Here is a 24,938-nt window from a genome sequence, read left to right on the forward strand (position 1 = left end):
CACACACACACACACACACACACACACACACACACACACACACACACACACACACACACACACACACACACACACAAATGGTCCACCAGCTCCATTTGTGGGGAGCATTTTCTTTAAAAACGAAAAGGAGAAAGATGAATATCTGAATGGTGGCACCGTGATGCATGGCAGCCATTCAGTCAGTGTAGGTGTGTTGTTTGAATACCGGGGACACAGATCTCCGATCCATCTCCTTCTAGGTCTGTCTGGGGTATTTTTTTCAGCCCTTTTCCACCTCTCCCATCCTTCAATTTATCTGACTCAGCACTGTGAGTCGGAGACAAGGTCACCTGACTGTTGCCGTGGAGACCGAGCATAGTTTTTTTTTTCCTCCCTCCCCCCTCCCAACGCTTCTCCTTCACTCTTCCGTTGCAAAGCGAGCAGGGTATTGCAGAGGTTAAAGAAGGATACTGCTGGCAGACATCTTGGTTTGAAGGAACTTTATTCATCCAGCCGCTCCGTGACAACAGAGAATGTGTCAACTGCATTGCTGATCCTGCCAGTACCAAACAGAGGTGTTTTAGTGATGCTGAAATACAATCCCTGTATGTAGAATAGGTTAAATCAACACATCTGAAAGTGGATACGATAATAAATACACATATATATCTGTTGTGGTAACTATGGGATTATACATTCAGCCAAGGTGCTTTGCTACTGCGTGACCTTCATCAATAGTGTTCTCACTGTCACACTGTCGCCGGGCGGGATAGGACAATGCAGTGAACATAAAGAGAAGGTGAAACACCCTGATGTGTGCGCTATTTCTACCACATCCAAAGACAAATGGAATAATATCTTTCCTTTTTTTTTTTTTTACCTGCTACACTGCGAGGTTGTATAACAAATGATATGCAATAAATCAACCACCGTTCCTTAGTGCAGAGGTAAAAATAACCCAACACATCTGCGGTTTCATCATAGCCAGTGGTAAGGGGCGGTCATGTGACCCTGGGTCCATTTTGCTCCATCTTCAGTCAGCAGGGGAAGCACAGACGCACACTCTCTACTACTCTACTATGAGAGAGAGAGAGAGAGAGAGAGTGAGAGAGAGAGAGAGAGAGAGAGAGAGAGAGAGAGAGAGAGAGAGAGAGAGAGAGAGAATATATATAGAAAGGAGAGAGAGAGATGGAGAGAGGGGATGAGAAAAAATAGTGGAGATATAGAGAAAGGAGAGAGAGAGAGCAAGAGAGAGGGAATATAAGGGAGAGAGAGGAGGGAGAAAGGAAAAGAGAGGAGATATAGTGAAAGGGCAGAGAGAGCAAGAAAGAGAGAGTGAATATATAGAAGGGGGAGAGAGAGAAAGAGGGTGTGAGAGAGAGAGGGTGTACTACCAACTAAAGAAAAGGAAATTTAAAGTACGGGCACTTTCAACTTCTTCACCCCATCCACGTTGTCTACGCCCTCTGTCCGCCTCCACCCAACAAACCCGCTGCACCCAGACTGTCTGAACTAAATAACGGTGATGCAACACTAAATAGTCAGTTCATACATCAAACTGTACACATTATATACATCAAATATATGTATCTCTGTAGGTCGCCTCCTCCAGTCTCAGTGCTGGAAGTCATTGTGCTTGTGATGTGCCAGTGTGGTCCCTTGCTCTCTAATGCTGCTGGTGAGTCAGGTCTTTTCCCCCTGCTCAGAGCAGCCACGTCCCTGCTCCCAGCAGGGTGCACACAGCCCGGTCCTACCGGGATCCCTGCACCGTGGACACACTGCCTCCAGGTTAAAGGACCATGCCCTGGCTCTAGTATCAAGTCTGGGCTTCTACACATGCTGAACATGTATGCTAGCTGTTCGGCTCATGCACATCACTGTGTTTGTGACTTCCATGAATCCATCGCATCGCAGGTATTCAAATAAATGGTGCAGTAACAGTAGTGTTCTTTTTTTTGCCTGGATTTAGATTCATCTGTATCAGACACACACACACACACACACACAAACTGACACACAGGCACGTGTGTGTAGTGTGTGGTGTTGGAACAAGGCCGTGAGTGACATTCACATGACAATATGAACATGACCAACAATAAGACACCTATATAAAGGGTATTTATCACATGCAACCGGCTACTGCTGTCAAGACTCATGACAACACATCTAAAACCACACAACGACCACGACACCTCAAATCTAACCTTGTGCGTCCATTTACACACGGTTTCAGCCTAGAGCCCCTCGACATTGCTGCCTGCAAACCTTAGAGTTCTGCAGTAAAACGGGAGGAGCAGAATGGCTTTCTATTGGCTACTGTGAATGATTATCAGCAACACATTGGGCAGATAACCCATCACAGAAGGGACGCTCGGCGTTGTGATTGGCCCACTGACGTGTCAGTAGGACGCTGTGAGCGTGGAGCTTATGGGCGCCCCCACCCGTTTAAACGGGGAGGGGCGTTCCGAGCTTCCATCGGCACTTATTTATGGGGCGGATTGCTGCGGGTTTAGAAGAGGAAGTGCTGCGGTACCGGTAAGCTCGCGGAGGGAGATCGGATTCTAATAAGGTAGCAGTGCGGCTTCTTAGATTCGCCGGTCTTTCGCTGCAAGTATCAGAGAGCAATAGAGGGTGCCGCGTCGACGCGTGATGCTCTGCTTGAGACCGCAACATTTCATTTGAGAGACGTCTCGCTGGAAGACCACATTCCTAGCCTCGCATTTTAAGGTTTGAGGGACCATTCGGTCATTTGAAGCTACATTTCACTCTTGTATCATATCCTATAGGCATCATCTTGAGTTGACGTCTTATATCTGCTGGTTTTTGTTTTAGGCCATAACCACAGCGCAATCTCTCGTCCGCCGCCGCGTTTTTTGAAGACGCACCAAGAGCTTTTGATATAACTCCTAACCTGAGGGCTGACACCTCTCAAGCTTTGCATCACCTGAGAGGAGAAGACCGACTGCGCCAACATGGGGGTAAGAGGAGTGATTCCACCTTGACTTGGTTAATTCCAGTGGCAGCCCACCTGAAGGGGCTCGGTAGGACGTAACGCATCACGACACGACACGAGAAGCCCCCCGAGAAGCTCCGAGTGACATTCACCATATTGCGGAATTTTGTGTTACCCTGGTCTTGTAGACTGCGACAAATCTATCCAACTGTCCGCTGTGGCTCAAGGCGAAGCGCACGCTGCACGGTGTGTGTGTGTGTGTGTGTGTGTGTGTGTGTGTGTGTGTGTGTGTGTGTGTGTGTGTGTGTGTGTGTGTGTGTGTGTGTGTGTGTGTGTGTGTGTGTGTGTTTTCACTGCTAAAGCCCTTGGTTAAATATGATAGGCTCCAGATGAAACATCTGCATTTTATTTAGCCGGTGGTATCTCCATTAAAGACCTCTCTGGCGTCGGATACGGATACGCGGTGATGAGTGCAGCGGTTCCTGTCGGCCTGCTCCAGTCGGTTTATCTTTACGCACAGCCATGACGGAGATCCCGTTAGCGCCACTTTGACTATCACCTTGCCGTACATCTTGTCCTCATCTGTTTATTCCTATAGAAATAATCGGGATGGGAGGGGGGATGGAGGAGGGGGACAGGGATAGGGGGGGGGTCGGGGTGAGCAGTAACATTTTGTCCGTGTCGTTGGTATTACATCCAACCGCAGTGGACCCGAGGTTCCCGGGGACATATGCCCACAGTGTGTCCTTCTGAATCTCCGCAACCCCCCTCCCCTCCCCCTCCTCTCCCATCGCTCCTCGCTTCGCAGTTTGTACAGTCGTATTTTATACTGCACGTCTCTGTTTTGCTAGAGAAGGGTACGGCGGGAGGAGACGCGCTGTCTTCCTCACTGACCCGTGCGTCATAATGCGGTTACTCGGAATAAGCGCCTGGCAGGCTTATTTACACTTAACATCATGATAGAACACCGAGTCTGTAACCGCTGAGCGCGGATGGGTGTCTAAATAAGAGACATTTGGAATGGAATTGAAATAGATTTCATTTACAAGACAGATCGGTGTAACGGGTTCGTCATGGACGTTATGCTAAATGACGCTTGTGATTCACCAAACTGCGCACCAGGAACGGGCCGGTCGGCGGTGTCCTCGGCACACAGGCCGTTTCCCCGCAGTAACGGCACTGGGATCGAGGAGGAACTCGCACAGCATTGGAAAATTACAAAGTGCAGATGCCGCTGTGTGTGTGTGTGTGTGTGTGTGTGTGTGTGTGTGTGTGTGTGTGTGTGTGTGTGTGTGTGTGTGTGTGTGTGTGTGTGTGTGTGTGTGTGTGTGTGTGTGTGTGTGTGTGTGTGTGTGTGGGAGGGGGGAGACGAGGGGCGGTTGTTGCGCAATTTCTGCTTCATCGTCATCCTGCAGAATGAGTTGTGATGAATGTAACGCCGCGGGCTCTGTTCCTTTAGTGAATAGATGAATTAAGATGTATTAAGGAACGACATTTAATCAGATCCGCGGTTGTTCCCGATGGTTTACTGGTGCATTCAGCGCCCGACTCGAGGCACCTGAATACAGATCGGTTATGTAACCCACCCAGAGGAGAGCGCGTCGGTGCCCGGCGATTCATTTCTAGATGAATAATCAGGAGCTCAGCGAAAGCAGTTGGCGACTATGCGTCAAACGCGCTGGTTATCTGGGCTATGGCGCTTCTCTGCGGGCTTACTGCAGCTGGATGCGAGGACGCGTCATACCGTCTCTGACCATCTCGTGACGTGACGCTTCACGAGAGAGCCTCAGAACCTGACTCCAGGGCCTGACGCGCCTCGCTACGGCATCGCCAGATGTCTCCTCCCCACTCTCCTCCATCCTCTCTTCTTCCTCTCTCTCTCCTCCAACCTCCCCCTCTCCTCCTCTACTCCCCCCTCCCCCTTCGCCCTTCCCCCCTTCCCCACAAGGCCGTTGGGTGGCGTTACGTGCGAAGCGCCTTTCTGCGTCAAAAAGGAGGCGGGGCGTCCGATGTGGAAATTCCCTGTCTCTCCCTGTGATAGGCTGAGGGAAGGTGGAACCGCGTTGCAAGGGTATAGCGGGGATGTAGAGGCAGGAGCGGGATTGCAGATGAGAGAGAGAGAGAGAGAGGAAAAAGCGAAGGATTGAAAGCGGTGAGGACGAATGAGGAGAAGAAGGGCGGGAGAGAGGGGGATAGGGGATGTGTATCCTGTTACAGGATAATGAGCTGAGCTCTCACATTACCATGGCTCTGGTTTCTCCCCACTGTCCTCTGTAGGGTTGGTTACCATGGAAACCAGATTTGGAGGGGGGGGGGGGGGGGGGGGGGGGGGGGGGGGGGGTTATATAAGAAATTAGGTATATATAGATATATCTATACATTTGTACATTTTTATACAGGTAGATATTGATTGCTGGTGGTTGATGAGGGGATTTCACAGGAACCAATGAGGATTAGGGAGAGAAAGAGAGGGAACATAAAAGAGCAACTGAGCGAGGGAGAGAGAGATGAGAGGGGTGCTGCAGAAGGGTGGTAGGGTGGGAGAAGGTCATCCTGACTAGTGACTCAGGGCGTGGCCAAATCTAAATCCCCCCCCCCCCCCCCCCCCCCCCCTGCTGGCCTCTTATTGGTGCATTATGCCATGTGGTACTCTCACCATGACATCACACAATGTGACACAGAGTGAACCATAGTTCTGGATCCAACCCATCGGCCTGGGTTCAGGCTTGAGTTTACCTAAGTGCACTGATACTGTACTGCACAGCTTGGGGCTGGGTGGGGGGTGGTGGGTGGGTCGGATGCGGAGGATGAAGGGTGGTGTAGGACCTGGTAGAGAGTGTGTGTGTGTGTGTGTGTGTGTGTGTGTGTGTGTGTGTGTGTGTGTGTGTGTGTGTGTGTGTGTGTGTGTGTGTGTGTGTGTGTGTGTGTGTGTGTGTGTGTGTGTGTGTGTGTGTGTGTGTGAGCGACCTCTGCAGCAGCAGCAGGCCCATCCCTCAGCTTTGGTGCAGAGTGCTCCACATCCCCTCCCTGCAGCACCTGGGCCGGGCACTGCGCTGCACCCCAGCTTGACTGACACCTCCCTAGGAACCGCCTCCTTTACAAGGGGAGAGACACAGAGAGGGCGAGAGGGCGAAGGAGAGGGAGATTTGATTGCTCCATATAGCGTTCCTTCTGGTCGGCCCGGAGTGATGGTTTGACCTCCGGGTTCCGGTTCCAAAGGACCCCAGGACCTCTAGGGGTCAAAGAGGCTCCTGGGGACATATTGTACTATGGTTCTCAGGTGGTGCTTGTGGTGCATGAGTGGGTGGAGAGCCGATCAATAGATCTATATTTGGATGAGGACCCACCCCGCCGCCATCACCGCTGCCGGAGGACACACCGCTTGAACACCTCAGCAGAAAGTACTGCAGTTAGCCTGCATGCTAACATAAAGCTAATGCCTCTCAGGTACAGGAACAGCGTGTGTGTGTGTGTGTGTGCGTCTGCGTGTCCGTGTGTGCTTAGGCGATAATAAAATGAAAGGTCATGGCTGTCTCCTTCACGCCGGGCTATAAAGGAGATGAAGGTGGTAATTGATCTGCCTCACAGTGCTCTTCTCTTGTTTTAGCGCTGATGCCTTCCTGCCCCAAGATTAAGCCTGACTACCTAAAGGACAATTACAGCCGGTCGTCCTAGTGATCAGTGTGTGCGTGTGTCTGTGTGTATGCACCCATGTATGCCTGGTGATGTTTCTCAGCACTAGGAAAAATATTTGAATTGTTTTAAGCTGCAGAGATAATGTCGACTCCGGTGTTGGAATTGGAACAGAATTATTAATTAATACTGGAATAATTAAATCCATTAATTACAATACAGACATGCTACCTGCATTGCACTGTATGACATTGGCATATGCAGTTAGATAGGCTTATAATACTGACTTGGTCATATTGCCAGCCTGAACGGGTTGGTGCATGCACTTAAGTGTGTGTGTGTGTGCTTTAGCATACCTTGGTGACACTTAAAGATGGCTAGATGCCATGTTTCCATAGAATTTCTGCCAAATCTGATTTAATACGTCAATCTAGTTTAGTCTAGCTTCCCCTCACTCACACATACACACACACACACACACACACACACACACACACACACACACACACACACACACACACACGCGCACCTACAAAAACTCTCCCACACATTAGAACTGTAGATGCACCGCGGCCAACATTGGAGTTTCACTTCCTCACTTCCTGTCAGCTTTCAAGTGAGCTTCCCTCACTTCCTGTCAGCTATGCAGGCCAAGTGGATCAGTGATGGACAGATGGCTCTGCTGTACTACCTCAGGTGGGGAGGGGCCGCGCTGGGCGGCGGCTAAAGCTCCATTAAGCTTTAGTTCTTTTACATGTGTCTGTATATTCATTCTCTGAAAGAGTCCCAACACAGATCATTTCTGAGCTTAAGAGAGTTCATTTCCCCGTTTGGTGTGTGTTTGTGTAATCTTCATAACCAAAAAGGATTTAATTTTAGTCCCCTACTGGCGCCACATTCAGTTTTTACCTTTTATTTCTCCCATTAAATCGGACCCCTTAAATGTGCTAAGATGTACTGGACACAGCGAGAACACTTTCAACCATCCAATAGCTATTTCATCCTTGCATTCCCTCTTCTGAATAGTATGTGTTCATTTGGACATGTTCATTTCTCCTCCAGTTTTGATTTGGTCCAGTCAATACCATAGATAGAGAGAGAGAGAATGGATTGATTGCCATGTTTTTTCCCATACTTATCGTAAAGTAAAACTATTGATAATACTGTCATCATGGAGTAAAATCCAATCAGGTAACCAGGCGTTGATAATCCCACCTCTATCGGCAGCAGTGATCCGTGGTGACTACCAGAGTACAATAAAGTGTGTTAGTGTTTGATATGGACAGAGTGTGTGTGAGTGGGTGATCAAGTGTGCGTGTGTGTTTGGGGGGGAGGGGTAGTTGGCTAATCCAGACTAGTAATCAGACCAGCTAATCCCAACAGCTGTGTCACTAAATCTCTATCCTGAGACCCCCCCTTCCCTAAATGGGCCGGCCAGGAACCAGCAGATGGTCCACTGTCTCTCCAAGGTCACACACACACACACACACACACACACACACACACACACACACACACACACACACACACACACACACACACACACACACACACACACACACACACACACACACACTCCAACACCACCACCTTGACGTCTTCAACCATAGACCAAAGATGCTCTATGCTCTCTCCTCCTTAGGGTTTGTGAGCTACAGATAGACATAGACAGACACAGCATCACATAGAGATATTCTCTCTGAGGGAGATGTACACAGCCTGCCAGCATTCCCGGTTGGGGGGCCTTGACCTATCACGAGCAGGCTAGCATTTCACCACTCGATGGAGGAAAGTGGACCAGACTGGAAATGAGTTGGGCATTCCATTTAGACACGCGTAGAATGCCATAGAATGGGATACAAAGGAATATAATAAAATGGGATGGAATGCAATGGAAGGCATTAGTCCTATTGAACCTGTTTTGTAATAATAAAATATAAAGGCCACAGCAACACTATGGCATTTCTAGTAATAATCAATAACCTGCCCATTTTTGTGCGCTAAAGGCCATCCTTTGGTGATAACTGCACAGTTTCCGTTACCTGGTCCCAGTGCACCTATTGTTTCCTGTACCAAGGAAGGGAAGTGTGTCACCATAGCAACAGCTTGCGGGCAGACCTACCGGCAGGTGAACTGAGGTAAATGGTCACTAATAACAAATACTGGAAGTGAAAGATAGTTGAGTTTTAAATCTCCAAACCACTTCTATTGTAGGTCCTCCTATTTTAGGATCAATAGTCGTTACTTCTCTGTCCCTGCATGAAGCATCGCATGGCGGTGGCTTCAAGAACATGAGTCATTTGATTGCCTGGAGCCCCTGGGAGCCCATTGTGCATTTGTGCGTTTGTGTGTTTGGGTGTGAGTCTGCGTGTGTGTGTTTGACAAGAGGGAGAGACCCTACATGATTGTGTAACAAGTCCCAACTTGTTTCCTTTGTGGTGCCCTCTGGGATTTCACTGCTGCGTCCTCTCAGAGCCACTCCTTCCTCCCCGAGACGCACACCAAGTTACACAAGTTTTCCCCCATGGTGCATCATAAAAAACCAGTCCACCCAGAACCTAAAACCTCCCTCTCATGTTGGCCGTTGGATGCTATAAAGAGGATGCCGGGGCTAACTAACGGCTAATCTCTCTGTCCCAACATGCTCCTTGGTGCTAGAGTGCTGGGCCAGGCATATTGCTCAATACGCTTTGAACTGATGCTTTATCTTTTTTGTCCTAACTGTTTTTCCCCTCTTCAAGTTCTCTCTCTCTCGCTCTCACCCTCGCTCTTTCCCTTTCTTTCTCTCTCTCTCTCTCTCTCTCTCCCTCTCTGTCCCTCTCTCTCTCTCTCTCTCTCTCTGCCTCTCTCTGTCCCTCTCTTTCGCTCTCTCTCTCTCTGCCTCTCTCTCCCCTCTCTGCCGCAGTGCGTGTAGACGCTGCGCAGACAGCCTGCATTCACCACAATGACTCACCTCTGTTCAACTGATGTGGAACTTCTCCTCTCCTCTGTATAGCACACACGCACATACAGAGACACACGCAAAATACACATATGACCGCATGAGGTTGCTCGCTCATAGACACATACTCTATGCAAACATGTTCAGGCAAACAAACACAGCAGGCAGACAAACTTAATTAAATGGAAGACCTCTAAGCAGCAGTGAATATGGTGTGAAATTACAGATACATCAATTATTGCTGGTCCCAGATCAGTAATTAATAATTGATGTATAGCCTCCCTGTAACCGTGGTTACTTGCCCTGCAAACACTCTCCAAAAAACACAAAAATATATTTGTCGAATGGGGTCGGATTATAAACAAGAGGACCGGCTCACTTTTAGTAATTATTTTAAGGTCAGCGGGATTGATGAGCCGCTTGTTAAATACAGACGCACACCGACGAGAGATTAGCGAACGTTTTTATTTTTTTATTCAAATTCCTCTGTCCAAAACGTGTAGCATTGTTACAACTGTAAAGTGTCTGTTACAGTTGGCTGACATCATGAATGAGTTATGATGAACATGTCATTGTTGGCAGAACCGGGGACCTAGTTCTTGGAGCGGTCTGTAAGTGAGAGCAGAGGGTGGGGCGTGCCTGCGTCTCTGCGTCCGTCAGTAAGTGTCTGTCGGAGAGGGGGAGGCCTCTGTAATTCCAGCTCTTTGTCTCCAGTTTCCTGCCTGAAGAGACGCTGGCGCTCCTTACGTTATCACATGAGACACTCGCAGTACTAGGATCTACGCACGCACGCACGCACGCACGCACGCACGCACGCACGCACGCACGCACGCACGCAAACACACACACACACACACACACACACACACACACACACACACACACACTCACAAAAACACACACTCACAAAAACACACACACACACACTCACAAAAACACACACACACACTCACAAACACACACACACACACACACACACTCACAAAAACACCCATACACACTCTTAGACATGGCACACATACCACACTCTCGTACGCACGCACACAAACACACACACACACACACAGGGCGGATTGTTGACATGTGTTAGCCCACTCTGTCTTTCATTATGAAACTATTTTATACACAGATACACACACATATACACACCACACACACAGGCACATGCACAAGCACTCGCACACACCCTAACCAAATGGAATTGCGACAATGTAATCTAACACACAGGGCATTATCGTATGTAAACGCGCCTGCAGGCGGTTGGGGTTAATCTACTCAAGTAAGGACCACCTCGTAGGCAGATAGTGAACCGTAGCCAACAAACAAACACTGCCATACAAGAAGTAGTGTGGGAGAGACTTGCTGGCAACACCCCCCCCCCCCCCCCCCCCCCCAAACCTATCTATCCATCTCGTCCACCATTGACACCCCATTGTATCACCACCACCCCTACCCCCCACCCACGCACTGTGGTCTCGATTTCAATCTGTCTTGGCCTAACTCCTCCCCTTTTTGTCTATCTGTCCGTCTGTCTGTCTCCCTCTCTCTTGCTCTCTTTTCTCTCCCTTACTATTTCTCCCACTCTCTCTCTCTTTCTCTGTGTCTAGTATACTCTCTCCACCTATCTGTATCTCATTATGATCCACTGCCAGAGGCTAGGCAGCTCTCCCCTCTTCTGACCAGCCCTAAACCGACATCCGTTTGTGTGTGTGTTTGTGTGTGTGTGTGTGTGTGTGTGTGTGCGTGTGCACATGTCTGTGTGTATGCATGTTTGTGTGCATGGCACATTTACTCCATATTTCCGTCTTTTATAAGTGTGCTCAGAGGCGCAGGTGTGCTGCAGAGATAACAATGCACGCCCCAACGTCTCGTATGCATACTTCACACTCTATTCATCCTCTATGGAAATAACCCAGAACCCCCCGCCCTAGTGGCTCTCAATTTACCTGCATACGCCCAGGCCTGTCCCCACCTGTACACACGGGGTGTGTCATGGTGGTAGAACACAAAGCACTTAAAAACACGCTCTATGTGACCTGATACCCAGGGTTCAAACGGTAGAGGCCCTTTTTAGTGGAAACACATGGTGTAAATAATAAGTTCAATATTAATATAGTCTATTTATACATAGCAAAGTGCTGTACAGGGCCAAAACATCCTAGAGCTTAGAATGAACAAAGAGCTTAAAATAAATGCGGAATAAACACGCATTGCACATTTCAATCACTTCCCTAACGGCTAATAATAATAATAATAATGATACATTTCTTTACATGAATAATGCTTCCCTATGTCAAAATCAGTTCCCGCTGAAAGATCTCGGGGAACAATAATCGCAACCTGGTAGACTTAGTCAGGGGAGAGTTGTGGTGTAGAACATCTGTTTTCGTTGAGCTGTTATCGCTATGAGCAGACTCTCCTTCATGGCACCACAGTGAACAGGAAGAACCAGAAGACCGCTCTAGACAGCCTCCAAACTGTCAAGATAATGTGTTGTGAAAGTTGTGTTGTGAAAGTTGAAGTGTGTTCAACTTTCAAATTATCAAATAATTTTGGGTTATCATTTACTACTACGGTTTTTATAAAGGATATACCGCATCGAATATTCCAACACTATTTTAAGGGATCAAATTCGAAACCAACTAATTTGCTCATCTCCTAATTGGACTTTACACGTTAAAGACCCCCACCAAATTCACCCCCTCTCTAAAACGATCACTACAATGTTGACCTTTACATTCAATCGTTTACCTTTTGCCACATGGTACACTTTCAATCCTAAATGAACCAGAGCGTTGTTATTGATGATGAGTTGACGAAATTGATTTTCCCGTCAATCCCTTCCCAGATAAAGGGCTGACATGTGACTGGGTGTGGGGGGCGGTCCTGAACCCTGACAGACCCATTCAGAGCCCCTACCCCTCACACAGGGGCGTAAAGACTTACGGATGGGTTTGATTTGCCCAGCGAACATCTCTCTGATAGCTAGGTTGAGTCAATGTGGTTCCCCTCTGACTGGGACCCGAGCGTGTCTCCAGGGAGACCGTTTGGATCTCCATGTCCGTCCCGGCCTCTGATCAGGGGACGTTTGTATCGATCAGGCCCCTCTCCTCCTAGGCTCTGGATGCAGCCACAGACCTAGGAGGCTGCAGGGTCTGTAGTGAGGGAGGGCACTGCTGGATGACGAGACCACATGCCTGTTTGTAGTTTGACAATGTGAATGGAATTATGCAAGGAAATTATTGCCAAAAAATCAACAAAGGTCCGTGCTTTCTTTATGTGTGGTTGTGCTGTGTTACTGTGTTAGTGCACGCATGAATGCATGTGTACGATGAAAGCCTGTTAATGGTTTTCATCATACACATGCATTCATGCGTGTGTTTGTGTGTGTGTATGATGAAAGCCTGCGAAGGTTTCATCTCCCTGACATCAAAGTGTCGCTAATGCATCCAATCTAATAGAGTACAACATACCAAGATGTAATTGGAAGGTCTTTGATGACTTAATATAATTCAGTTTGTGTGGCTGCCCTCCCCTGAATGCTTTGTTGTGGATGGCCTGAGTGGATGGTTAAAAAAAAACCTGTGAGATACACCAGGAGTCACGGAGGCAGCAGCGGTGTGTCCGTCAGTGTCACTTTGTCATGGAAAGCCGATTAGGGATCAAACGACACTTGGTGTGCTTGGTACGGTTAAGAATAGCACGGGCTTGTGTGTGTGTGTGTGTGTGTGTGTGTGTGTGTGTGTGTGTGTGTGTGTGTGTGTGTGTGTGTGTGTGTGTGTGTGTGTGTGTGTGTGTGTGTGTGTGTGTGTGTGTGTGTGTGTGTGTGTGAGACACCGTTGCGGTGACACAGCCACGCTCTTGACTCTCTAGTGTTCTGCAATCAGGAGAGACCGGGGTAACACACATTCCATAATCCGCTATTTTAGATGTGCTCCATATGCTGATGATATGCTGATGATGAGTGGTTTATAAATAACCACGCACAGGCCACTTCAGACTGATCCCTGCACTTTTCCTGTTCAAGGTCAAACCAAAGACTAGCCATACTGCTCAAAGGCACACACCAGTCAAGAAAGAGGATGGTTTACTTTATGAGACAAGTAGACACAGATGTAAGCATCATAAGTGCTAATGCCTTGCACATAGTCTGGACAGACGGACAGGGAGGCAGGATGGTCTATTGGTAAGGGCGTTTGTATCCCAGGCCGAAAGGTTGTGGGTACGAACCCCAAAACCCTGTAGGCCTCCAGGAACAAGATGCTTAACCGCATACCAGCTCCATAATAACGATATCTAGAACTCACTACAAGTCCCTTTGGACAATAGCATCTTCTCAGTGACTACACTTAGTACAGTCACCTGCGGACACCTGGCACCTAGTCCAGGCAACGGCAAGGCCCCCCATCTCACTAACACAGGGCAAAGCATGTATAAAACGTGTGTGTGTGTCTGTAGTATGGGCGGTCCGACAGTTACCGCGTTGCCACCACACAGGACAAAGCTGATCGCTCCCCGAAGAAGAAGAAGGGGGCGAAGGGAGCCAAGGACATGGACGACCTGAAGAAGGAAGTACCCATCGTGAGTACACCGTCACCTACCACTTCCTGTTTCCCGTCTTCCTTTGGTGAACTGTGGGGCTAACAATGACTGAGTGTGGCGTGTGTGAGGTTGCACACGAGAGCTGAAATACAACCAAGTTATATACTTTCTTCAACAGGAGTTTATTTATTTGATTTTATGTGTAATTAAAGAAGGTAGATCTTTGGTAATAAATTAAAACACATGAATACAATTCGGACGACAAAAGTAAAACATGAGATTAGGTTAATAATGATATCAGTCATCTGAATGCTTTATATCATTTAGATGAAGAACATTGACAGTGCATTTGTAGTTCCAATGAAGGATTTCTCTGGTGTGGATCCAAGATACAGTGAGAGAGGGATAGAGAGACATCGAGCTACAGAGTTAGAGAGAGGGAGAGAGAGAGAGAGAGAGAGAGAGAGAGAGAGAGAGAGAGAGAGAGAGAGAGAGACTCCATGAATTCCATGAAGCCCAAATGAATGATGATTACTGGGTGATAAGAGCGGCGACCTGTAATCAGAAGGTCGTCGTTCCATCCCACTACCCCTGCCGAAGTGCTCTTGAGCAAGACACAGAGCAACAGGGATGCCGTACCGGGCTGCCATGAGCCTCTTACGCCTCAGGTGAAATGCATGCAGTACTACTTTAATGATCAGTTGGAAGAGATATGAGAATGGAATTTATTTTCTGTTTATGAAAATAAGTAACTTTATTTTCTCCTGTAAACCAATTTGGAACAACAGTGTGTTTCATTGCATGTGCATGCAAACAGTCAGGTCAGGAGTGTGAGGCGGGCCACAGACAGGAAATTCACATTTTTCTTCAATCTTCTTTCAGACGGAACACAAAATGTCCATAGAGGAGGTATGCAGGAAATTCCAGACCGACATCGTCCAGGTGAGGATTTGAAATTCCGACAGAGAATGCTATACATAGAACTGACCACTAGGTGGTGATAGGGCATTTCAAAACAGTATGTAGCTGCATCATTTAAAGTATGTGAATTTTATTTTATTTGTAACTTTATCTTTATAAAGAGCAATTGTCACATACGTTTGGTTACCTTAATAATTCTTCTTCTTATAGGGCCTGACCAGTGCCAAGGCGGCTGATTTCCTGATCCGGGACGGTCCCAATGCACTCACCCCTCCCCCCACCACCCCAGAGTGGGTCAAGTTCTGTCGCCAGCTGTTCGGAGGGTTCTCCATCCTGCTGTGGACTGGAGCCATCCTCTGTTTCCTGGCCTACGCCATCCAGGCAGTCACCGAGGACGAGCCCGCAGGAGACAATGTGAGCAGGACACGCACACGCACACACATACACACTCACATATGCGCACAGACACACGCACACGTATGTATCCACACACAAACAATCACACACACACACAATCACACACACACATACACATACACCCACACACACACATATGCGCCCACACACATACATACATACACACACGAGTCTCCACACACCCGCAGACTCATAGTGTGTTCCCAAGTACCACAGCGGGTCCACCCCACGTTATGAACACGTCCAGGCTCACCATGACGGCACCTCGGTCAGCCGATCCGTCACGTCACGCCAACCGACATCCCACACCCTCTGCACTCAGCACTCCTACTTCTCTTTATGTCTTTATCTTTCATTTGGATCTAAACAGTCTCTCTCTCTCTCTCTCTCTCCCCCCCTCCCTATGCAGCTGTACCTGGGTATCGTGCTCACGGCCGTCGTCGTGATCACCGGCTGCTTCTCGTATTTCCAAGAGGCGAAGAGCTCCAAAATCATGGAGTCCTTCAAGAACATGGTGCCTCAGGTGAGACCCCAGCCGCCCGCCGGCCCTCTGCCAGTCCCGCGCTCCCTGAGTGCTCCTGTCATTCGATAGCGCCTCAGGGGCTTTGGGAATTCAGTGTTCTGTTGTGAATTCACAGAGGAACACGCATGACTTTTGGTTCAGCCCCAAAAGCCAAATTACCATAGTGAATGTCACCTGCTCTCTAGATAAATATTTATAAATATTATATATTTGTCTCTAATATATTCTTTTGTAATTTTTGCATTATTATATTTCTTATATTTTTATAATAACAGAATAACTTTCCGTAATAACATTCAGATAACATTGTCTAACACTGAGACTCCCTCTCCTCTGAGGGATATTGTAACGTTCCCATTGGCGTTGGTCAGCTTCTTCCTCTCATGGGTCTCAAAGAGGGTGTCTTGGGGGCAGAGGGTCTCGGCGTTCTCCCTCATCAGACCCGTGTGGACGTATGTGTGTGTGTGTGTGAGCATGTTCCCTGACGTTTGGCCCTCTGTGTGTCTACAGCAAGCACTGGTGATCCGGGAGGGAGAGAAGGTGCAGATCAACGCAGAGGAGGTGGTGGCTGGAGACCTGATCGAGGTGAAGGGGGGAGACAGGATCCCCGCCGACATCAGGATCGTCTCTGCCCACGGCTGCAAGGTACACACACACACACACACACACACACACACACGCACATACACACAGTCCACACTAACACACACCTGAACTAACACAAACACAAACACAAATAAATAAACAAACACACCCAGGCCGGGACTCCGTGTGCCACTAGACACATCGAATGACACCGTAACCTAATGCCTCGCAAATAAACAATTTATGTGTTTGTGCTTTCCCCGAACAGGTTGATAACTCCTCCCTGACTGGCGAATCAGAGCCTCAGAGCCGGTCACCTGACTGTACCCATGACAACCCCCTGGAGACCCGTAACGTGGCTTTCTTCTCCACCAACTGTGTTGAAGGTAGAGTGGCTGCGACAGACTCTCCGATGATCAATTGATTAAGCTAACCCGATACATGCTGAACAGTGAACGTATCTTAGTATAATGGTGGCCACTGTTTAAAAATGATAAAGTATAAAAATATAAATGATGGTTCCTCTGTTTTTAATCAGTCAGTCAATCAAACAATCTATCCATTTACCTATCTATATACTTCTCTATCTATATATTACAAAGCACCATCATTTCACAAAAGGGGGGCCCATTGAGTGGGACTGAGACGGTCCTATTAACCCCCCCTTCCCTCACCAGGCACCGCCCGCGGCCTGGTGATCTGCACCGGGGACCGCACCGTCATGGGCCGCATCGCCACCCTGACCTCCGGCCTCGAGTCCGGCAAGACCCCCATCGCCAAGGAGATCGAGCACTTCATCCACATCATCACGGGCGTGGCCGTGTTCCTGGGTGTGTCCTTCTTCGTCCTGGCCCTGATCCTTGGGTACAGCTGGCTGGAGGCCGTCATCTTCCTCATCGGCATCATCGTGGCCAACGTGCCCGAGGGACTGCTGGCTACCGTCACTGTGAGTGGGCCCTTTGGTTAGCGGAGAGAGGACACTAACACTGTCCTCAGGCACAGGCTGGCCCATATATATATACAGTGTATAGAAGGCATCTATGTATGCATCATTTGAGTAGCAGCAATGTAAAAACAAAACAGTAAATGGGAACAGAACAAACAGTCAAGGTGGACTATGTTTAGTTGAGGTTATTATTATCAAATGACAATTATTTGATTGATAAATAAAGCCTAAATTTCAAACCATCAGACTAAATCGACAACTTGGTGGTGGTTTACAAAAAATATCAACACACTGTTTTGTGTCATGTGATCTGCAGGTGTGTCTGACCCTGACCGCCAAGCGCATGGCCAAGAAGAACTGCCTGGTGAAGAACCTGGAGGCCGTGGAGACCCTGGGCTCCACCTCCACCATCTGCTCCGACAAGACCGGCACCCTCACCCAGAACAGGATGACCGTGGCCCACATGTGGTTCGACAACCAGATCCACGAGGCCGACACCACTGAGGACCAGTCTGGTGAGTGGACAGGAGCCGGTGCTGCAGTCCAAACCCAACTAGGGCCCGCCCACACTCCCAGGACACAGACATATGTTTATGTAGGACTTATTTACACCAATGTTTTTTTTTTTTTAACAAAGTCAAATACAAAGCAGAGGCGGCTAGGTACTGGGTTTGATGCCCGCTAGGCACCCTGTAAAGTATATAAATACACCTCACCTGCATACCAGCATCTGAACATTTCCCTTCGCAAGTCCCTTTGTATAAAAGTGTCCTATGCTCTACCACGTGCCATGAAAACAATTAAATTCAAATGGTTTCTTCTTCAGGCGCCTCCTTCGACAAGAGCTCCGGGACCTGGGTGGCCCTTTCCCGGATCGCAGCCTTGTGTAACCGCGCCCAGTTCAAGGGAGGCCAGGATGGTCTGCCCATCCTGAAGAGGGACGTGGCCGGTGACGCCTCCGAGTCGGCCCTGCTCAAGTGCATCGAGCTGTGCTGCGGCTCCGTGCGCACCATGAGGGACAAGAACAAGAAGGCGGCCGAGATCCCCTTCAACTCCACCAACAAGTACCAGGTGAGTGGGGGGCCCCCGGCAGAGACCCACAGTCTGCTGCGGCTGGGCTGGTAGAACTCACCGATGAAGCTCATTCAAACGGGGCTAGCCACTTATAGTGAGACCCTTCCTCTACCTGATCTAGAATTCTTCACTCCGGGGCCAAATAATTCACTCTATAAATCACTGAAGGGTCTAATTGAATATAAGTTGGATGGTTAGTGTTTATGGTGAGCAGAGGGTGTGTTTCAGGTTCTGGGTTCAAACCCCGACTGCTTCTTAACGACATGCATCTTGGGCAACAATCAGATGCTTTAGATAAATGTCTGTGCTCACGACTACATTGGAAATCAATGAAGCTCCCCCATGACAAAATCACACTACACACACTACAGCACGACTGACCTTGTCCCAACCCCCCCCCCCCCCCCCCCCCTTCTCCTCCACTCCAGCTCTCCATCCACGAGACGGAAGACCTCAACGACAACCGCTACCTGCTGGTGATGAAGGGAGCCCCCGAGAGGATCCTGGAGCGCAGCTCCACCATCATGATCCAGGGCAAGGAGCAGCCGCTGGACGAAGAGCTGAAGGAGTCCTTCCAGAACGCCTACATGGAGCTCGGAGGGCTGGGAGAGCGAGTGCTTGGTGAGCTCTGATGCTTTGGTTAGGTTTAGGTCGGCCAAAACAAGGGGCAAGCGGCCTTATTCAGCCATGGAACCAATATATGGATCCCAGGTGGCCGCTAGATGATAAAGGCCCATAGAGAAGACTTTTGATGAGCCTTAAAATTGAGTAGTAGTTGAACTATTAGAGATGGGGGAAAAAACCCTGAAAGAAAATCTAAAAAGTAAAGGTCATGAAAGGGGAACACTCACCTGGAATTAAGTTGAGAAGGAGCAATGGACGTAAACATTTATTTATCTCTTACTTGCTTTGCCTGCTCTTACTGGCTTTGCCTGCTATAGGCTAACTGCCTTCGTCTTTAATCCACACTTGGTCCCCACCCCCTCTCATGTGACATTAACAATAGATAAGACTCACATTGTATCCCTGACCCCTCTCATCGCCCCTCTCCTCCCCACCAGGTTTCTGCCAGGTTATGATGCCAGAGGACCAGTACCCCAAGGGCTTTGCCTTCGACTGCGATGACGTCAACTTTCAGACAGACAACCTGTGCTTCATCGGCCTCATGTCCATGATTGACCCTCCCCGTGCCGCCGTACCTGACGCTGTGGGCAAATGCAGATCTGCTGGTATCAAGGTAAATCGGCCGCGACTCACACAACACCACCAGGGCTTATTCCGGATTAGTTTGATTAGTTTTGAGTCATTTTTTGTTTTTAATGCTTCGTCGTGAAATGATTAGAAGCATTACCCAGCAATTAATTATGTATTTATTTGTTTTCTTTTAGGTCATCATGGTCACTGGTGATCACCCAATCACAGCCAAGGCCATCGCTAAGGGTGTGGGCATCATCTCCGAGGGCAACGAGACAGTGGAAGACATTGCTGCCCGCCTCAACATCCCCGTCAGCCAGGTCAACCCCAGGTAAGGGTTCGGACCGCCCCCCCCCTCCCCACACTAAACCCAGAGGGGTCTAGCAGCTCGTTGGCTGTGGAGTGGTGAGTCAAACAGAAGTGCTGCGTGTGTTCAGGGACGCCAAGGCCTGTGTGATCCACGGTACCGACCTGAAGGAGCTGTCCCAGGAGCAGATGGACGACGTCCTGAGGAACCACACAGAGATCGTGTTCGCCAGGACCTCCCCCCAGCAGAAGCTCATCATCGTAGAGGGTTGCCAGAGACAGGTGAGCCCTCCCTCTCTATTCTCTAAGGCTTTATACATCATGTGTTAGCTTCGCTTGGCCACATTATAAAAAATGAACACTGCTCGAGTCCTGTTCCAAGTCTCTTATCAAAAAATAAAATAATAAAAAAAGAGAATAGTTCACATTAAAAACTCAATCAAAACAAAATGTTCAAGCTACATTATCAAGTGGAACGGGGCTGATCTGAGGCTGTGTTCCCGCCGACGGTTCCCTACTGTATCTCTACCCTATGGGTCACTTAGTGTGCTCTCGTGATTGTCCCTCTCAGGGTGCCATCGTAGCTGTGACAGGTGATGGTGTGAACGACTCCCCCGCCCTGAAGAAGGCCGACATCGGTGTTGCCATGGGAATCTCTGGCTCTGACGTGTCCAAGCAGGCCGCTGACATGATCTTGCTTGATGACAACTTTGCCTCCATCGTCACCGGAGTAGAAGAGGGTGAGCCACCGTTCAAATGAAAACATTGATATGAAGTGGAACCATTCTGCTAGAATGCAGGTCACATGTACGTCAAATACATTAAAGCATGCTTCATTGTTTATTTTGTGATGCATTCAAATGCAACCACTTACAAGAATTGTAGTGCTATGTAGATCACATAGAGCTTTATCTCAATACGAAATGCTTACATTTTTATTGAAATATAATGCTAGCCATGCCTTGATATAATATTTTCTATTGCAACCATATACCATGAAGCAACGCTTAAGACACACAACACAACATTGACCTGTCCGTTGAAGCATGGCCCTAAGTACCTTCAGTAGTCATCTCCTGACTTGTCTGCTCTCTCTGCAGGTCGCCTGATCTTTGACAACTTGAAGAAATCCATTGCCTACACCCTTACCAGTAACATCCCAGAGATCACCCCCTTCCTGTTCTTCATCATCGTCAACATTCCTCTTCCTCTTGGAACCATCACCATCCTCTGCATTGACTTGGGAACTGACATGGTGAGAAACGCACTCATCACATAAACACACAGCTGTAGGGAAATTAAGATAAGGCAGGATGGTATGTTATTCATCCCATATGGGGGGGTCACCATAGCATGTCACACTGACTAATAACCACACCTTCTCCCCACAGGTACCTGCTATCTCCCTTGCCTATGAGGCAGCTGAGAGTGACATCATGAAGCGCCAGCCCAGGAACCCAGCCAGGGACAAGCTGGTGAATGAGAGGCTCATCAGCATCGCTTATGGCCAGATTGGTGAGTCCAGTTGGAGATCGACACAGACCTACTCTTCTATCCTTCCTCTGTGGAAGTAAGGGTCCTCAGTGTCCTGATGTACTAAATCATTGCGTTGTGTTTGCCTCCCAGGTATGATCCAGGCTCTTGGAGGATTCTTCGCCTACTTTGTGATCCTGGCTGAGAATGGATTCCTGCCCTCCATATTGGTGGGCATCAGGCTACACTGGGACGACCGCTCCCTCAACGACCTGGAAGACAGCTATGGACAGCAATGGGTACGGCCATAGTGTGTGTGTGTGTGTGTGTGTGTGTATGTGTGTGGCTTGTGTGCGCGTAGTTGCATATGTAGGTGTGCTTATTATGTACGTCTACATCACCGGCCCTTCTCTCCCCCTTCCCTCTGTGCAGACGTATGAGCAGAGGAAGATCGTAGAGTTCACGTGCCACACAGCCTTCTTCGTGAGCATCGTGGTGGTGCAATGGGCTGACGTCATCGTCTGCAAGACCAGGAGGAACTCTGTCTTCCAGCAGGGCATGAGGTGAGACGGAGCTTTCTCAGGGGACTCTGTCCATCATCTGATTCATATCAAAGTAATATTATCCATGCAGGGGATTTTCCTTCCCTAACTTTCGGCTGAATCACGCACAGAGTGTGGCTCATCAAATGAGCCGACCAAGAAGGCAACCCGCCCATTAGAGACCCACTTTCACTTCCGGCCTGCGGTCACATAGTGCCAGTTTCATCAACCCACTTCCCTGTCCCTGTTCACATCCTGTTTCCAATGCATAAAGATTTAACTCGCTAGTAGCAGCGTTGTTAGAGACGACAACACTTTTGAGAGATCCAATCCTAACGTGCCGCTAGCGAGTGAGGTCGTGAACGTGTTGATGCTAACCCCCTGTTCTCCCTGTGCGTCCCACCAGGAACAAGATCCTCATCTTCGGCCTGTTTGAAGAGACAGCCCTGGCTGCCTTCCTGTCCTACTGCCCAGGCATGGACCTGGCCCTCAGGATGTACCCCCTCAAGTAAGCACCCTGACATGTACCTTCTTCACTAGACATGTGGCACTCGCCTCCCGCCTCCCCTTCATCTGACTCTGTTCCTCCTCCCCCTCCTCTTCCTCAGGCCTACCTGGTGGTTGTGCGCGTTCCCCTACAGTTTCCTCATCTTCGTCTATGATGAAGTCCGAAAACTCCTCATCCGCAGGAACCCCGGAGGTCTGTACCACTGCGGCCCGTTGAAGAGAACGCACACAAACTCGACATGATATTTCCATTCGGGAATTCAAATTAGGTTTTTCTAATAGTTTGAACTAACGCGTCCTCTTCCTGTCTTGTCTTTGCTGCAGGTTGGGTGGAGAGGGAGACATACTATTGATCGATGGATCAGCTTCTTTACTCAAACCCCCCACCACACTTTCCACTTATTTCTTCCCCCTCCCCCCCTCTCCCCCCCCCCCCCCCCCCTGCCCCCGCCCTCCTCCAAACCCCGCCCTGGTCACTCCATCCTGGCAAGACGCTCACCGCCCCGAACAACCGCTTCGAAGCAATTTTCATCATGACTGCCCCAAAGATTAAAAAAACAAACAGCAGAAGCACCTTTACGACTTTCTATATTGATCCCCACCCAGTCCTCGCCATCTCCTATGATACTCTTTGCATGTGTTCTCTCACTGCTGTGTACATAAACCTATATCTACCAAACGGCAGCTGCATATTGCGTATGTAGATTTGAATGAGCTAGGATGCGACAGGAGTGTCTCATTCTGCAAAAAAATATTTAAAAAGGGCCATTCAGCTCCTCTCTCCCCCCCCCCCCCCCCCCCCCCTGCGTCCACACGCTTTCTCCTCTGTACCTCTGTTGCATTTTCTGTCCCCCCCTGACCCCACCCCCCCCCCCCCCTTCCCTCCCCTGCAACCCCTTTGCTTGTCGTCCAGTCACACACACACACACACAGATATACAGACCGCCAAGCGAGACCCCCACCACCACTCAGACCACCGTCTCGGGAGGACCTCTCTCTGTCGTTCTCGCCGCCGCTGCCGCGTCCATTTTTAACTTCTCTTTCCTTTGTTGTTGCTGTTGTTGTCGTTTTTCTTTGATTGGTCACAGTGTTGTATTTAGTTTTTTTAATATATACGGGGTAGGAAGGGGGGGGGGGGGGGTTGCAATGATTCTTTTTTTTATTGCTCTGGCGGGAGGGGGGGAGGTGAGAGAATCCCCCTTAACCCTGTTCATTGAGGCATAACAAAGCACACCCCATGATGTTCTGTATCCCCCCCCCCCCCCCCGCCCCCACCCCACCCGGCTCCTGTCTCTCACACCCCTCCCTCCCTCCCTCCCCCCCCCCCACCCCACCAGCCATGTTTGTCTCCGTTTGTGTGCAAAGTGTGAAACCATTGTCCTTGTTAATAATCACAGTACACCCCCCTACCCCACCCAGATGATGAAAAATACAACTCAAAACTTTCTGTGTGTTCTAGGAAACTATATAATTCTATACTGAAATTAAACGAAACAATAAAAAAAACACATGTTGAAAATAAACAGCTTGAGAAAGGAGTTTATGGAGTAGACATATCCAATGATATATCAGTACGCTTAAAGTAAAAAAAAAAAGATCTCTGTGTTTGCTTTTGTTCATTTGGTTTCAGGTTTTTCCGTTGTTTTTTCTTTTCAGGGTAATGTAAAATGATAAAATAACGCTAATTACAAAAGACAAAAGGCAGGGTTTTCGGTTGTGTTTTTAACGAGTGAGATGTGAGTCAACAGCCGTGGTAATCAGGTTCCTATCGCTGCAGATGTGTGGTGCGATGTGGCCGTAGTTCGCCCACTGGACCACGGTCACACCCTGACAGGGGGCCGCTCTTAAGTTCTGTGTGAATGTACGTGTTGGGAGGACCGGTGAAGGGGCCAGCATTCTAAATGGGTCTTAACTGAACAACGGCAGTAGGGGTTGAGATTGAAGAAAATACTTAAACAAATATTAGATCATACTGTGTGAAAGAAAGTGACACCAATAAAACATCTAGAACATTTAATACAACCAAGCTCTGTCTCTCTGTCTTTATGTCTCTGTCTTTGACTGGACGTTTGGCACTCCTTCTCCTATTGCTTTGACTTTTGTCCGCCTGTCTTGTCAGACTTGTCTTGGCCACTGCCTGCCGGCCTGGCTGTGTGTATCTAGTTTATTTTGTATTATATTCAGTCTTCCATTAAATGGAATAACCCACACAATTATGAAAAAGAAGTAACTATCATCATAGCTTGAATAATTCAGACAAAACAAATGCACTCTACAATATGGAATGAATTCAGATATGTTAGTAACTGTTAGCTTCATCTGACCTTTTGTAGCTCATGTGCGCCATCTAGCGTTGAGTTTATAAAGCCAACTGCAGGCTGCATAGCATGGCTTCCACATAA

The 24,938-nt window shown here is 48.6% G+C and overlaps 1 protein-coding gene across 2 annotated transcripts; it reads left to right on the forward strand.

The window, feature by feature from the left end:
- Window positions 1–2,473: 2,473 nt before the first annotated feature.
- atp1a3b (ATPase Na+/K+ transporting subunit alpha 3b) lies at window positions 2,474–23,034 on the forward strand. Of its 2 annotated transcripts, none has more exons than XM_030369859.1 (23): window positions 2,474–2,706; window positions 2,812–2,957; window positions 13,965–14,087; window positions 14,931–14,990; window positions 15,180–15,383; window positions 15,796–15,909; window positions 16,420–16,554; window positions 16,763–16,880; window positions 17,172–17,440; window positions 17,757–17,955; window positions 18,267–18,511; window positions 18,943–19,135; window positions 19,576–19,751; window positions 19,903–20,039; window positions 20,146–20,296; window positions 20,586–20,754; window positions 21,115–21,269; window positions 21,406–21,529; window positions 21,641–21,786; window positions 21,920–22,050; window positions 22,436–22,537; window positions 22,638–22,729; window positions 22,861–23,034. In XM_030369859.1, exons 2-23 carry the CDS (start codon window positions 2,952–2,954, stop codon window positions 22,887–22,889), a joined length of 3,078 nt encoding a protein of 1,025 aa, XP_030225719.1. In that variant the 5' UTR covers window positions 2,474–2,706; window positions 2,812–2,951; the 3' UTR covers window positions 22,890–23,034. The 2 variants fall into 2 exon arrangements, with proteins under 2 accessions (XP_030225719.1, XP_030225720.1); XM_030369860.1 differs by having other exon boundaries at window positions 14,004–14,087; window positions 22,861–22,889.
- Window positions 23,035–24,938: the final 1,904 nt, after the last annotated feature.

This window comes from Gadus morhua, chromosome 11, assembly GCF_902167405.1.
Source record: "Gadus morhua chromosome 11, gadMor3.0, whole genome shotgun sequence".
NCBI lineage: Eukaryota > Metazoa > Chordata > Actinopteri > Gadiformes > Gadidae > Gadus > Gadus morhua.